Below are 16,724 nucleotides of genomic sequence, written 5' to 3' on the forward strand. Positions count from 1 at the left end.
TTCCCGAGGGACGCTCGCTCGCTCCGAGGAGCGGTGTGCAGCAGTTAGACCAGTTGTTCCCTGCCGGTGCGCCGTTACAGGGCACTGTGTCTGCCACTCAAAATATTCCAGAGGCCAGTCTCGAGAGACTGGTACCCTTAGTAGAATTTTTGGCGGATTGGAAGAGTCTTCCAAATATATCTCAGTGGGTCCTGCAGACTATCGAGCATTCAGCGATTCAGTTAAGATCACGCCCACCATGCTTCAGAGGGGTTCTTCCTACAGTGGTGGACCCCGAGCAGGCTCTGGTTATGGAACAGGAGGTGAAAACTCTTCTGCTGAAGGGGGCTATAGAACGAGTTCTTCCTCCCAGCAGAGAGTTGGGTTATTACAGCCTATATTTCATCGTTCCGAAGAAGGATGGGGGGGTTGCGTCCAATTTTAGATCTGCACCTATTAAATCGCTCAGTAGGGAAGCTCAAGTTCAAGATGCTGACTCCCAAGCAGATCGTGTCACAGATCAGGTCCGAGGACTGGTTTGTCACAATAGATCTAAAGGACGCATACTTCCATATTTCCATCCTTCCACAACATAGGAAGTTCCTGAGGTTCGCTTTCGGGGGCGAAGCGTACCAATATCTGGTTCTTCCGTTCGGCCTAGCACTGTCTCCCCAATTTTCACGAAATGTATGGATACAGCTCTGGCTCTGTTGCGACTCCAGGGCATCCGCATTTTAAACTATATCGACGATTGGTTGATTCTGGCTCAATCGGAGCATCAGGCGATTCGGCATCGAGATGTCGTTCTCGCCCATATAAAGAAGTTGGGGTTGAGGCTCAACACCAAGAAGAGTGTGCTTTCTCCAGTACAGAGGACCACTTTTCTGGGTGTGGTTTGGGATTCAACGACGATGCAGGGACGTCTGTTTCCTGCTCGTATAGCTTCGATTCTCTCAGCCGTCAAACAGGCAAAGCTAGGCCAGTCACTCACTGTAAAAGAATATCAGAGAATTCTGAGTCTGATGGCAGCAGCGTCCAACGTTATACCTTGCGGCCTGCTGTACATGAGTCCACTGCAGTGGTGGCTCAGGACCAAGGGGTTCTCCCCGAGGGGAAACCCGCTCCGCAAGATCAGGGTCACGCGACGGTGTCTCCGTGCTCTGGTTATGTGGAAAGAACCTTGGTTCCTGTCCCAAGGGCCTGTGTTGGGGGCTCCGTGTCGTCATGTGACACTAACCACGGATGCCTCTCTCACAGGCTGGGGGGCGATCATGAGTGGTCGCTCAGCTCAGGGTCTGTGGCAGGACCATCATCTTCATTGGCATATAAATTGTCTAGAAATGCTGGCGGTGAAACACTTCCTCCCAGACCTGAGAGGTCATCATGTTCTTGTCCGGTCAGACAACACATCGGTGGTCTCTTATATAAACCATCCGGGGGGTCTGCGTTCTCGCCCGTTATACAAGCTGGCCCGCCAGATCCTTCTATGGTCTCAGGGGAAGCTTCTTTCATTAAGGGCGATTTATATCCCAGGGTATTTAAATCAGGGGGCAGACATCCTGTTGAGGCAGGGTCCGAGGCCCGGGGAATGGAGACTCCACCCCGAGGTGGTGGAGCTCCTATGGAAACATTTCGGTTGTGCCGAGGTAAACCTATTTGCATCCAGGGAAATATCACACTGCCAACTGTGGTTTTCCCTAAGTCCTCCAGCCACTCTGGGGTTGGACGCGATGGTACAGGAGTGGCCGAGGTCACGCCTGTACGCTTTTACCCCGATTGCTCTGCTCCCAGGAGTTCTGGAGAGGGTTCGCCGGAACAGGGTCAGTCTACTGTTGGTAGCCCCGTACTGGCCGGCACGAGTTTGGTTTGCTGACCTAATTTCTCTCCTCGACGGCTCTCCCCTGGAGATTCCGATCACGAGGGACCTTCTCTCTCAGGCGAGCGGGTCGATACTTCACTCCCTCCCAGAACTATGGAGGTTGTGGGCTTGGCCTCTGAGGGGGCCCTAGCTCATAGAATCTGGTCTCTCGACTGAGGTCGTGGAGACTCCAGAGCTCCGGCCACAAGGAAATTATATGCCTTGAGGTGGAAAATGTTCACCTCTTGGTGTGGAGAACACCAGCTGGACCCAGTTAACTACCCAGTGGGTGCAGTGCTGGAATTCCTTCAGGAGCGCTTCTCCACAGGGTTATCCCACTCCACACTGAAGGTGTATGTGGCGGCCCTATCTGCTTACCACGTCCCTTTAAGTGGAGCATCTCTCGGGAGACACCCACTTGTAACCCGTTTCCTTCGTGGCACTGAGGCCATCAGTTCGCACGAGGGTGCCGACCTGGGACCTGGCGGTTGTTCTAGAAGGTCTCTCTCTAGCACCGTTCGAGCCCATTGAAGAAGTTTCTGAGAAATTCCTCACTATAAAACTATATTTCTTCTTGCTATATCTTCATTAAAAAGAATAGGAGATATTCAAGCTCTGTCGGTCTCCCCCTCAATGCTTGGAATTTTCACCCGGCATGGTTAAGGCTTTCCTCCTCCCTAGACCGGGGTATGTTCCCAAGGTTCCTACTAATTTGGTCAGGCCTATTGTACTGCAGGCTTTCTGTTCTCTTCCATTTTTGACGTCGGACCAAGAGAAACTAAATCTGCTCTGCCCAGTTATGGCTCTAGATACGTATGTCCACAGAGCTGCCCTGTGGAGAAAGAGTGAACAACTATTCGTTTGCTTTGGACCCCCTAAGAAGGGCTGTCCAGTATTTAAGCAGAGGTTGAGCAAGTGGGTGGTCGAGGCCATCTCACTTGCCTACGAGTCTGCCGGTCAGCCTTCTCCTTTGGCTGTCCGGGCTCATTCAACCAGGAGTATGGCTGCCTCTAAGGCTATTTTGTCAGGAGTATCAATCCAGGACGTTTGGGACGCGGCAGGATCGTCCTCACCGCATACATTCGTAAAGTTTTATCATCTTGACTTTAGCTCCACTCCAGGGGCGCAGGTGCTTTCGTCCGAATGTGCGCTCTGACTTCACACGACGGACACTTGCGCTTATGGCGGCGTTAGTATTAGCGTTCCGAAAGCGTTGTCACGCAGCTCGAGTTCCCTGATAGGGAACGTCTCGGGTTACGTATGTAACCCTAGTTCCCTGAAGGGAACGAGACGCTGCGTGTCTGTGCCATACTCCCAGCATGCCCGTGAGCACTTGCTTCAGTTTTATCAGAAGCTGATGCGCTTGTGTTTTGGGGTGCTTATATAGTTTCCTGGTCGGTGACGTCACCCGCCTATGAAGTTCCGTCTCGCCATTGGACTGATTTCATACGTGCTTCATGACGCACTCACGCAGGGGCGTTCCCAAAGCGTTGTCACGCAGTGTCTCGTTCCCTTCAGGGAACTAGGGTTACATACATAGCCAGAGACGATATTTGACCGGCATATCATCAAAATGTCCGTAAAATGAAACCTCTGCCGGTCACTTTGACCGGCACCATTTTTTTCTAGCGGAAACTCTGGTCATAATAGAAGAGCAGTTGAACAAAAAATGGCAGATCTCCCAGCTAGAAATGTTTTGTTCTAAAAATGTTCTGAGAACATTACCATGCAGTGTTCTAATAATGTTTTCAGCGGGTAGTTTTATTTTGGTTCCCAGAACGTTCTCCTAAAAGCTAGGATAACATTCTCTAAAAACATTCTAAATATGTTTAATGCTAACATTGTTAGAACATTATTCGCTAATGTTCTTATAACATTTTCAGCGGGTAGTTTTCTTTTTGTTCCCAGAATGTTCTTAAAAGATCGGATAACATTCTCTTAAAACATTCTAAAAATGTTTAATGCTAATATTTTTAGAACATTATTCTCTAATGTTCTTATAACATTTTCAGCCGGTAGTTTTATTTTTGTTCCCAGAATGTTCTCTATAAAGATTACATAACATTCTCTAAGAACACTCTGAAAATATTTTGTGATGACCTTCTATAAAGGTTTAATCATAACATTTTTAGAACATTACATCCCCTAACATTCTTATAAAGTTTTTAGCGGGAAGTTTTATTTTTGTTCCCAAAATGTTCTCTTAAACAAAAAAAATGCTTAGCTATAACATTGTTAAAACATAAAATTTTATTAATCTCAAAACTAAAACATCAAAATCTAAAGCATCCACATAAATTATTAGAAGTTCTGCGTACAGTAAATGCCCAACATTACATGAAGAACTCCATAAAGTCCAATGTGCAATCATGCGTCTTGACTGCTGTGTTTGCTCAGAGCGCTCATCATCAGTCTTTGCTTGTCTTGGTTATTGCAGAAGAATAATACAGTCATCTGTATTAATATGTGTTCTACTGTTCTCTCTTCTAGTTGTCCAGCTGCTCTCCCAGTTAGCAGCATTGAACTCTATTCTCTCTGTGCATGGTAGAGTTTTTCCTCATAGCCTATAAAAGAAGATCATGCAACAGTGTAAAGAGAAATAATACAAATACATACATATTAAGATCACAAGCAATATTGACATTGAAAACTTTCAAAATTAGCCAGCCTAATTAGTAATCAGAAATTATGTAAAGACTAATTTATTGAAAGTATAAATATGATACCTTATGAGTATCTTTTTTGTTTCTGTAATTTAAAACATATACTTAATCCATTATATACCTATTAATAACACAACTAGAGGCTAAATTATTTGAACAAAAGTTGATGTTGGCTTGAGAAGCCTGAACCTCGAACCAGGACTGGAACTCAGGTCGCCGAGAGCACAGCTCCAGCATGGCACAGCGCTGCCCACAACAAGGCTATTGCTCTGACTTAACAGCGGTTATATTGTCTATGGATCGTTACATTTCTTAAAGATTTCTGCTTGTTTTAAATCAGATGCAGATAAAGTAGCACTGCATTTGAATGCATTGGCGATATAACTATTACTAGAGTGAATTAATCATACCTGTAAGTGCAGCGTCTCTTTGCTATTAGTGAAGCTGTACGTTTTAGTTACTTCAAAATTAGAAAGAAACATATGCTAAGCTAGTTATTTTAAAGCTAGTTATTTTAGTCAATAAAGTTTTAAATATGGATATTTTTCTTACACAAACGCATCGATTTGCTTCAAAAGGCCTTTATAACCCCGCCAGAGCCGTGTGGATTACTTTTATCATGGATGGATGCACTTTTATAGACTTAAAACAGAAACGGCCATTCACTGCCATTATAAAGCTCGGAAGAGCCAGGACATTTTTTTATATAACTCAGATTGTATTTGTCTGAAAGAAGAATGTCATATACACCAAGGATGACTTGAGGGGGAGTAAATCATGTTAATTCTCATTTTTGGATGTCTTTTGGATAAGATCATTTATGGTCTGTGTTAGGTGCTTTTAGCACTAAAGCTCTAGGAGTTAAAGCAGCACTAGGTAACTTTTCAACCTTCATAATATATTTCCAAGTCTCTTGTGATGGTACATCGACTTACAATAGGTTGAATGACACGTCTGTCATAGCCTGATGGGGTCTGTAGCGTTTTTAATCGTACTTTTAAACTTTTCGGGTTTCGGGTAGTAACCGGCGAACAAAGAGAACTACAAAATTCGACTGCTTTACGGCATATACGTCACTTCCACCACACAGCCATGTCCAAGTGATCTGAAGGCGAAGGCGTTTCCTAGTATGTCACGTATACGCAGACTGGTGCATAGATATATACACTAGATGTCGCCTTGGCTAAGGTTTCGTTCCACTGAACTACCGTCGCCAATGCGACATCTAGTGTATATATCTCTATGCACCAGTCTGCGTACACGTGACACACGGAAGCGCCCGCGCCTTCAGATCACTTGGACGTGGCTGTGTACAAAAGGTAAAAACTATATAAATACTGTTTGTTTTCTCACACCAACCGCTCGTTTCGTGTCTTAGGCCATCAATGTGTACTTACGATGGGGAATTGTTTAATTTGGACGAAGGGGAATTGTTTTAATTTGGACTCTGTGCATGCTCTTTGAGGTGGTGACCATAGCCCTGCATTATATGACTGACAGACAAGAACGGTTTGACCTAAAAATATCAAAATTGAATCTACTGCGGAAAAAAAGACACCTACATCTTGGATGCCCTTGAGGTTAGCTAAAACATACCAAAATTTAATTTCAAAGTCAAGCTATCTTATCCTCCGTATATCTTCATGAATCAAGTAATGATAGTAGAGTAGCGAATTATCAATCTGGTAGCTAGTAAACGATATTCTAGTTTTTGATGGTTATCTATCGCTAGCATTCTCGTTCTGATTTGAACTTTGCAATCGATGAAATGCAAATATTTGACCTAAAAAGTGTAGTCTACTCAACATGTACAAAGAAAGGAGGAAGATTATTAATATTATCATTGTGTTCATAGCTTCTCATTTGTTACATGTGTAAAGTTACTTGATTGTGTAATTTCCGATTATTGATAGCTACAGAGGCAAACGGGATTCTTGTCGCAATTTTTTCGGATGACGAATTTCCACCCTCATGTTGTTCTTGTGCAATACTTCTGTGTGATTAGATTCTACAAACATGAAGGGTTGTTGTGTTCAGTGCATGACTAAGTTACCTCAACAAAAGTCGAACTCAAATGTGTTGCTTGTTCTGAATAATCAGCAAAGTAATTACCCTTTTATGTGATTTTTGTCTTCTCACATTCCTGCTCATCACTAGCAACTAGAAAACACTGCTGAGTGTAACCACACAGACGTGTGTCTTGTAGAATGCAAATTCATGTACATTCAGAATGAATAGCTATAGTCTAGACACTAGCTCACTTCTGCTAGGACAATTATATTCATATGACATGCTGAAATATATGCCACAGTACCTGGGATGCAAACATTTCACACGGGACGCAAGCAGAACACCTGCATGTGACCTCCTCCTGTAGTGTTCAGAGCTATCATGGTTGTCAACAAATGCAGGTGCATGTAGGATGACAGAGTTTACGACAGTAGTAGAGGACAATACTGTTTCCTAACTGTAGGGGGACCCCGAGAGCAAAAGTTACCTGGTGTTACTTTAAGAGTTGAACATTTTTGTCTCAGAAATCAGAATAATAATAATAATATTTAGTTTAAATAGGTTAACAATATGTTGGCTTTCCTAAACCAACATAATTATTTCCTAATATTTGAACAAGATTACTATAATCTGTACTATAATATAAAGGTAATTCTATGAAGATTTACAACAAGTTACAAAACCACCTACCAGTTACAAGGCTCTTTAGCGCCCATATCCATTCACCTCTGCAGGTTTATGTTTGCCAGATTGTGTCCTTTACATTGACCATCAGCCCCAGAGTAATTAACGTTACCTGAAATATTTTAAAACATGGTCTGTCAACATACAACGATATTACAAGGACATACAATATTTGCTAGAAACACAAAAAAACGTTGAAAACGTTTTAGACTGAATACTTTTTCCAATTTTCCCATTACCTCTTTATGAATTACTGAAATATTATTAACTTTTACTTTCAAAAGGCATTAAGATTAACACTTCTAAGTTGCAAAAATAGAGTATTCATATAGCCTACATAGAACACAATATTATAGTAGGCTACCTTTGTTGTAAATGGAGACTTTATTGCGTCATCGGTTTTATATTAATCTTCAAACAGGCAGTTGGGAGTCTGGATTAAAACAAATCTAGCTGTTATTCCAAAGTAACATAATATACTCAGATTTAATGCGACTGTCATACAATTCTAAGAAAATAAAATCTAACACTGAAAGACATTGATATATCAAGGATAAGAGAAAGCTATATGTAAACTAAAAAATACACACAAAAAAAAAAAAAACTTACAGTTGTGAAAGAGCCCTGTTTCGTTGACCAGGAGTTCTGTTGTTTGGCAATTTAGACAACGGCATTTTGCGCCGATTTCTTCAACAAAAACGTTACTTTCTTTGCGCTGTGTGTCGATTTCAAATGTTCTTACGTCATGAGAAAGTCACGCTGTGATTGGTGGTTTTAAACGTCGATCCACAGTGGCCCCCAATCAGCTTCTCTTCTCTTGTAAACACATTTCGCGCAACAGTTCACACAGTTCAGAGTGATATCCTCCAAACACGTTGCAAATGCTGTTTTGATAATGTTCCTCTTTTACTATGGAACATTATGCCAATATTTTATAGGTTAAAATAATTCTACAATCTGTACTTAAACAGCTTCCCTAAAATATACTTTAAATGTTATGAGCTTTTGTTACTCATCATATTATGAGATTTTGTCATCTCAGGCCAATAATGTCCTCAAAACATTTGATGAATGTTGCTTCGATAATGTTCCTCCATTGTTATTGTGCTAATGATTTATAAAAGGTAACAACATCCCTAAAAAAAATCCTCAAAATGTTTCATGCAAAATGTTAAAAAGTAAATTGAAAGGAATGTTTTATTAAAAACATCTGATCATCTCAGGCCTCAATGATATCCTCAAAACATTTTGCGAACGTTGATATGATAATGTTCCTCCTCTGTTATTATGGGACATTGTGTCAATGTTTTATAAAAGATCATTCTACAAACTTTTAGCTCAACAACATCCTGAAAATGTTACATATAAAATGTTCTTGCTTTGTTAACACGTCACATTACAAGAAGGTTTTATAAAAAACAATCTGTCATCTCAGGACTAAATAATATCCTCAAAACATTTTAGGAACGTTGATATGATAATGTTCCTCTCCTGTTATTATGGAACATTGTACCAATGTTTTATTGAGAACATTGTATAATCTGTTATCTCAACAACATTCCCAAAACATCCTCAAAATGTTACAGTTAAAACGTTATATCTTAGTTTACATTTAACCTTATAGGAACATTATTTGAAATGAGAAAACATCCTTAAAAAACATTGTTTGAACATTACATTCAAATGTTTTCTTTAAAACATTAACCAAACTTGTAGGGAATGTTAGCCAAAGTTCTGAGAACGTTCCCTGCTAGCTGGGCTTCCAAAGGAAAGGATCCTTCTCGATCTACCACCATTTACCAACACAGGAGTAGATTAGCCTACTTCAGACCAATGGAAGTAAAAAGAGGAAGAGTAACTTGTAAAAGATATGGAGTATTGTTCACCTGTATGGCAACTAGGGCAATTCATCTTGAGGTAGCAAGTTCACTAGAAACGGATGCATATATTAATGCATTACAACGTTTCATCAGTAGAAGAGGACAAGTGGTACATTAAGATCAGATACTGGTACTAACTTTATTGGAGCACAAAGAGAGTTGAAGGAGGCTCTTGCAACATTAAATCATGACAAAAGTCAAGGAGTATTGTCACAGGTTGTAATTCTTTGGAGGTTTAATCCACCAGCAGGCTCACACCATGGTGGTATATGGGAAAGAATAATACGCTCTGTGAAAAAGGTTCTCAGTTATGTTCTACATCAACAAAAGGTAGATGATGATGGACTTCACACAGTTTTCTGTGAAGTGGAATCCATTTTGAATGATCGACCAATTAACTATCGAAGTATAGTCCTAATGATCTGGAGCCTCTCACGCCCAATCATCTTCTTCTCTTAAAATGGAAACCAGCTTTACCACCTGGGGCTCTATTTTAACGATCTAAAACGCAAGTGTCAAGCGCAAAGCGCAAGTAACTTTGTGGGCGGGTCTTGGGCGCTGTTGCTATTTTACCAGCGGGATAAATGACTCTTTCGCCCGACGCAAGTTTAAAAGGGGTTGGTCTGAAATAGCTTCATTATTCATAGGTGTGGTTTGGGCGTAACGTGAAATAAACCAATCAGAGCGTCATCCAAAATACCCTTTAAGAGCAGGTGCGCATGTTGCATGGCGGATTGTTATTATTGTGGCGCATTTACCAGGCGCGCTTCAGAATCGGTTCACAGCCGAGGAGATCGATGTTCTCGTCAGGGCTGTAAAAGAAAGAGAGGTGACATTGGGGATGGGACAAACCCACCCAAATCAATAGAAAGCTCAACTTAACTGGTAAATTAAAGAGTAAGGTATTTAATGTACTTACATTATGGTAAAGGTGATTTCGCAGTCTTCAGATTTTTTTTCCCCCTGGTTCTTGACGGACAAACTAATTTGTCAGATGTCCTTATATACATATGTGTCCGGCCACTATTGGGCAAACAGGTCTGATCCGTCATTACTACAATTTGCCTGAAAAATCTGGGTAAATGTGTAAGCTAGATTTATGCCTATTTTTTCACATCTTCATGGACACCACAATGTGGTAATATTTTTCCTTGTTATAATGTATGATTTGCAAAAATAAAAACTGCTGCATCTGTGTTGATGAGAGAATCAAAGTGTATGCGCGTTGTGCACGCGCTACATTATGGCCAAGCATGCGCGCTTAAAATAGCATAATGAACAACGCGCAACGCGCCACTGACTTTAGACTAGGTTTTTTTTGGTCAGTGGCGGAATTGTTTTCTGGAACTGCAAAATAGCACTAGGGAATGTTTGCGCCGAAACATGCCTCTTTTTTGCGCCGACCCGCCCAGGGAGCGCAAGTTCATTTCAAGTTCATTTCACGGGTGCAAAATAGAATGATACATGAGTCAGTGTACAAAGTCATTTGCGCCGGGTGCAAGATAGAGCCCCTGGTGTGTTTGAACCTCATGACCAGTATGTGAGAAGACGATGGAGACAAGTGCAATATCTTTCAGATTTGTTCTGGAAAAGATGGCTATGGGAGTACCTGCCTTTGCTTCAAGAGAGACAAAAGTGGAATCAGAAGAAAAGGAGTTTGTCTGTTGGAGACATTGTGGTGTGGACTCGTCAGCTCCTCTGGGTTCTTGGGTTCTTGGCAAGATCATTGAGGTTTTTCCAGATAAGTATGGTCTAGTGTGTTCTGTGAGGCTGCAGACTGAAACCAGCATCATGGAAAGACCAATAACAAAACTTTGTCTATTACATCAAGTGTAAATAACACCATTTAGACTTGGGTGTATGGTAATGTTTTTTGGCTCCTTTTTTCATTGTATTTGAATTGTTAGGTTTGTTTACCATTAACAATTAGGGGTCAGCGTGTAGGAGCCAAAATGTATTTATAAGGGTTATGTGTTGTTCTCATTTTGGACCATTGAGTGGCGCTGTGATATCAGTGTATACAGGTAGCCTTCCTTATGTTGTAGATGCGTGATTTATTCCCCCAAACCACTTCAGCGGAAATCCCGCCCTGCAGCAGATTTCATTGGTTTAGGTTACAGTGACGGGTAGGTTTAGGCATAGACATCATATAGATACAGGACACATTGAATATTTTGTTCACAAAATACAACTTATAGTACAGTAATGTTAAATGTTGAATCTTACTTGTGAAAAGTAATCCCCGAGTGCTGGTCCGCCGATTTGAGCAGGAATATGCTGCACAGTGCTCTGGCATCTACTGCTGCTATGCAACGCAAATAGGAGTATGACCGGTTTAAGATGGCGGCCGCATTTCTTGCGCCACAGCGGCCAATAGGGCATCTAGTCTCTATATGATGTCTATGGGTTTAGGGATCAGTGTTTGGTGTAGGCAATCAGTACAGTGATTGACATGACCAATGAAAACTTTAGAATCGGCTGCAGGGCTGAAGTGGTTTGGGGAAAAAAATCACGCGTTGTAGATGGGTGTGTTGGCCCAGAAGGGCAAAAAGGTTTTGACCGCAAAAACGAAAGCGGTGAACCAATGTAAACTTCTCTTTAATACAAAGAAAAAGCAAAATTGGACATTATGCACAGTGGTGTTGTGTAGTCAATAAACGTGTACGGTGATGCAACGGAAGAATGTTCTTCTCTTTTCTTATGGAGGAAGTAAACAATGTAACACCAAACCGCAAGAAAGTGATTCAACCTAATTACTCCGGGACCAAACAACTCCTGGATGGTGCCTTACATGGCTGACACTGCCATCGGTGTATGAATGAGTGAATGAATGGGTGAATGTGAGGCAATATGTAAATGCTTTGGTGGCCATGGGTCTGTTGAAAGCGATATATAAATGCAGTCCATTTACCATAGCAATACATATCTGCAACATTTATCAAGTTCACGGATAATTTTGCGTGCATTTATTAATCATTTTGATACTAAAATCATAATAAAGTATAGGCTATTATATACACAAAAAAAAATCAGATGAGCCCAAAATATGAACGTAACGTGTTTAATTAAACGTTAAGCATTTTCCTCCCATAGAAATCTATTATAAGGCTTAATGCATAGAATGTCCCCTTATTATGTCGAAATAACAATTATGTTGAAATAATGAGAGATTGTGTAGAAATAACAGATACAGGTCCTTCTAAAAAAATTAGCATATTGTGATAAAGTTAATTATTTTCCATAGTGTAATGATAAAAATTAAACTTTCATATATTTTAGATTCATTGCACACCAACTGAAATATTTCAGGTCTTTTATTGTTTTAATACTGATGATTTTGGCATACAGCTCATGAAAACCCAAAATTCCTGTCTCAAAAAATTAGCATATCATGAAAAGGGTCTCTAAACAAGCTATTAACCTAATCATCTGAATCAACTAATTAACTCTAAACACCTGCAAAAGATTCCTGAGGCTTTTAAAAACTCCCAGCCTGTTACATTACTCAAAACCGCAATCATGGGTAAGACTGCCGACCTGACTGCTGTCCAGAAGGCCATCATTGACACCCTCAAGCAAGAGGGTAAAACACAGAAAGAAATTTCTGAACAAATAGGCTGTTCCCAGAGTGCTGTATCAAGGCACCTCAGTGGGAAGTCTGTGGGAAGGAAAAAGTGTGGCAAAAAACGCTGCACAACGAGAAGAGGTGACCGGACCCTGAGGAAGATTGTGGAGAAGGACCGATTCCAGACCTTGGGGGACCTGCGGAAGCAGTGGACTGAGTCTGGAGTAGAAACATCCAGAGCCACCGTGCACAGGCGTGTGCAGGAAATGGGCTACAGGTGCCGCATTCCCCAGGTCAAGACACTTTTGAACCAGAAACAGCGGCAGAAGTGCCTGACCTGGGCTACAGAGAAGCAGCACTGGACTGTTGCTCAGTTTTGCATGTCATTCGGAAATCAAGGTGCCAGAGTCTGGAGGAAGACTGGGGAGAAGGAAATGCCAAAATGCCTGAAGTCCAGTGTCAAGTACCCACAGTCAGTGATGGTCTGGGGTGCCATGTCAGCTGCTGGTGTTGGTCCACTGTGTTTTATCAAGGGCAGGGTCAATGCAGCTAGCTATCAGGAGATTTTGGAGCACTTCATGCTTCCATCTGCTGAAAAGCTTTATGGAGATAAAGATTTCATTTTTCAGCACGACCTGGCACCTGCTCACAGTGCCAAAACCACTGGTAAATGGTTTACTGACCATGGTATTACTGTGCTCAATTGGCCTGCCAACTCTCCTGACCTGAACCCCATAGAGAATCTGTGGGATATTGTGAAGAGAAAGTTGAGAGACGCAAGACCCAACACTCTGGATGAGCTTAAGGCTGCTATCGAAGCATCCTGGGCCTCCATAACACCTCAGCAGTGCCACAGGCTGATCGCCTCCATGCCACGCCGCACTGAAGCAGTCATTTCTGCAAAAGGATTCCCGACCAAGTATTGAGTGCATAACTGAACATAATTATTTGAAGGTTGACTTTTTTTGTTGTATTAAAAACACTTCTTTTATTGGTCGGATGAAATATGCTAATTTTTTGAGACAGGAATTTTGGGTTTTCATGAGCTGTATGCCAAAATCATCAGTATTAAAACAATAAAACACCTGAAATATTTCAGTTGGTGTGCAATGAATCTAAAATATATGAAAGTTTAATTTTTATCATTACATTATGGAAAATAATGAACTTTATCACAATATGCTAATTTTTTGAGAAGGACCTGTATTATGTTGAAATAACGACTTATTATGCCGCAATAACAGATATTATGTCGAATAACAACTTATGTCGAAATAACGAGATATTATGTCGAAATAACGACTTATTATGCCGAAATAACAGATAGTATGTCAAATAATGAATTATTATGTCGAAATAACGAGATATAATGTTGAAATAACGACTTAATATCTTGAAATAACTTGAGATAAGTTTTCTTGTTTTCTTCACAGATTGCTTCCAGAAATAATTTTTGTGGGTGATATCGGGGTGTTTTGGTCTTTCTTGGGGGTGCTGAAGCACTGCGAGCCCCTCCCTAGCGCTGCCCATATCAAACATTGAATACACTTATAGTTATTACGTCCACACTTATAGCTATTACGATTGTTACGTCCAAAGACGTATTGGTTGTTTTTTTTTATTCCCCGTTTCTCTCTCTCCCTCTCTTTACCATAAGCAGGAAGTAATGGCTGCCACCTGACTCCAATGATTGGTAACCTGATGTGATTGGAGGAGGAGAAGAAGCTGTGGGGATTTAAGCAGCCTGATTCCATAGACCTGGGTGTGTGTGTGTGGAGGTTGCATCGTGTGGTACCAAATCTCAACCCCGAAGTTCTGTTGAATATTCTTTCTGATTATATTTGGTTTATTGATCCTCTTCAGTGTTATCGTGTGAACACTCTAGTGGTAATTGGTGCCTACGACAAGACTTTCTAGTTATGTTGTAAGATATTATTTACTTATAGTCATCTGGGTAAAGTATTCTTTATTGGTATTATTATGTTAAGTCTTTGGGGAAAGGATTGGTAGAGAGGTGGGTGTTTTGCTTTATTGTATCTTGTTTTCTCCTGTTTAAGTTATTTAGGGAGTTAGAGTATTCATTGCATTTTTCTTTTCTTTTCTTGTGTAGCCTAGTTAATTTTCCCAGTAATAGTTAGACGGTTTATGTTTGTTATTTTTCCATTTCCCCCTCTTGAAGCCTTGAAATCCTCCCACACCCATAAGAATAAAACCGCTTGATTCTTCTTGAGTTTGTCTTGGGTTATTCTTGTTAAACTATTGGGGTTGGGAGATGAACCTGGCTGCCTCCACACATCACACCATTTTTGTTCCTTTTATTTTATTCTGTTACACGTTCCTTCAAACCCTAGACTAAATGGGAACGTAACACGCACCAGTGGCCCTTTTTGGGAAATAAGTTAACTAATTACTGTAAAAGCAATAGCCTAACAATCTACTAATGCAAACTTTGAAATGTTTTTCAATGACATTACTATGTTTTTCAATGCTTCGAAAGGCGACATAAATGGAGACGACGTGTGCATCAGGCATCTTATAAGGCGACGTACAGAGGGACAACGTGTGTATTCGGCGTCTTATTAGGCAACGTGCTTGGTTCAGATGTCATGATTTATTTATGCATTTCTCACATCCGCCGTCACCACGTCGCCGTCAGCTATACGTTCCTACTGTGACGTCGCCGCCAGTCTGTCGTCTGCTGTCTCTGTCAATCCCATTCAAAAATAGACACGGACTGACGGCGACGGAAGGGTAGACTGCTCCTTCTCCTTCTTCAGGGTAGTCTTGCACTCTGTACTCATATGGCACTATGCACTCGCCATAAGCGATCGCCAAAAAGTGCACAAATCACACCTCATAGTCAGAACCGCTCCCTAGGGTTTAATTGCACGTCAATGCAGACAACGACGCAGAAATATAAATGAAAACCAACGCGTAGACTACAGTGTAGAGGCTCCGGCATAGGTCCGACGCAGAAGTCTCAATACACATACACACACATATGCAGTGCTGAAAAAAATACTTTGAAACTGCTTTTCTAAGCTACTCATAATTAAAAGTAGTTAAGCATCAACCAAGCTAGCATTATAAAACTTCAGTTAGCCAAACTACAAACTAACAAAAAGTATATAACTAGCTATAACTAAAAAACAGACTCATTTATATAAAACATAATGTGATGAGCAGCAGCTTTCAATTAATGATCTGAAATGTGTGATGTGAAAAAAAGTGAAACGACTGAATCTTACCTGATGAATTATTACCATCTTCTTTTGAAATTAGAGGTACTGTGAAGATACAAATGCCATTTTTTTAATTGATATTTTAAAATATTGTTTGTGTCTGATTATATCTAGGTTTTATGCAGTACTGTACTAGTACATACCTCTGTCACTCATTTTCTTTCTGTTTGGTTTTGGCTTCTCAGTTGAGAAGCTGTCAATCATTCAATCACTTATTTGTCAAGCACACGAGATCTGTTTAAACACGGAGTAAATGGACGTGAAAAGCTTAAATCAGCATATAAATTCAGTTAAGTAAAAGCTAAATAAATCAGCACAGACCAGCAGTTAGGCTATCAGCTCTTCTTCACGGTCAGTGCAGGCAGTCTCTGAAGCTCTTACACCGTGGGTAAAACAAGTGTAGCAGTCAAAATAACTGAAGTTACAGAGAATGATGCCTTATTCTCACATCTTCCTCTTCTGTGGTTTCCTTAACCTCTGTTGTAAGCTGTAGTCGCTCATGAACGATTCTCCATCATAAGAAAAGTCACCAGTAGCACTTCTAATAACATGTTTAAAACATTTCCTGGCATTTCCTATGCAAGCACAAGGCAAAAAACATTTCAAAACCTAATTTTTTTGTCTTTATTCTGTCAGGCAGAATAAGATCCTGTACGGCATACTGACAAATCCCACTTTAATAAGCTTTTTGTGGTAGGTAGGGGGACACGAAGACCTGTGGAAGAATTGTGTGAGGCATGATTGGAAAGGGTGCTAGGATTAATAATTGTCACACAAATTAGACCAGGTGAAAAAAGGCAAGGCAAGTTTATTTATATAGCACATTTCATACACAATGGTAAT

The 16,724-nt window shown here is 40.8% G+C and overlaps 1 protein-coding gene across 1 annotated transcript in view; it reads right to left on the reverse strand.

Annotated features, from left to right (window-relative positions):
• The window catches only part of LOC143745476 (GTPase IMAP family member 9-like), a 60,254-nt gene extending 43,993 nt beyond the window's left edge, over positions 1-16,261 (reverse strand). The window contains exons 1-3 of the mRNA XM_077237597.1: positions 16,203-16,261; positions 16,025-16,115; positions 15,888-15,926 (exon numbers count right to left, since the gene is read on the reverse strand). Coding sequence (XP_077093712.1) covers positions 15,888-15,926; positions 16,025-16,085 — 100 coding nt within the window. The 5' untranslated portion in view covers positions 16,086-16,115; positions 16,203-16,261. The remainder of the gene's footprint in view (positions 1-15,887; positions 15,927-16,024; positions 16,116-16,202) is intronic.
• Between the last annotated feature and the right edge of the window lie 463 nt (positions 16,262-16,724).

The sequence above is a fragment of the Siphateles boraxobius genome, unplaced genomic scaffold (assembly GCF_051911475.1).
Source record: "Siphateles boraxobius isolate OS27281-9 unplaced genomic scaffold, OSU_SipBor_1 204, whole genome shotgun sequence".
NCBI lineage: Eukaryota > Metazoa > Chordata > Actinopteri > Cypriniformes > Leuciscidae > Siphateles > Siphateles boraxobius.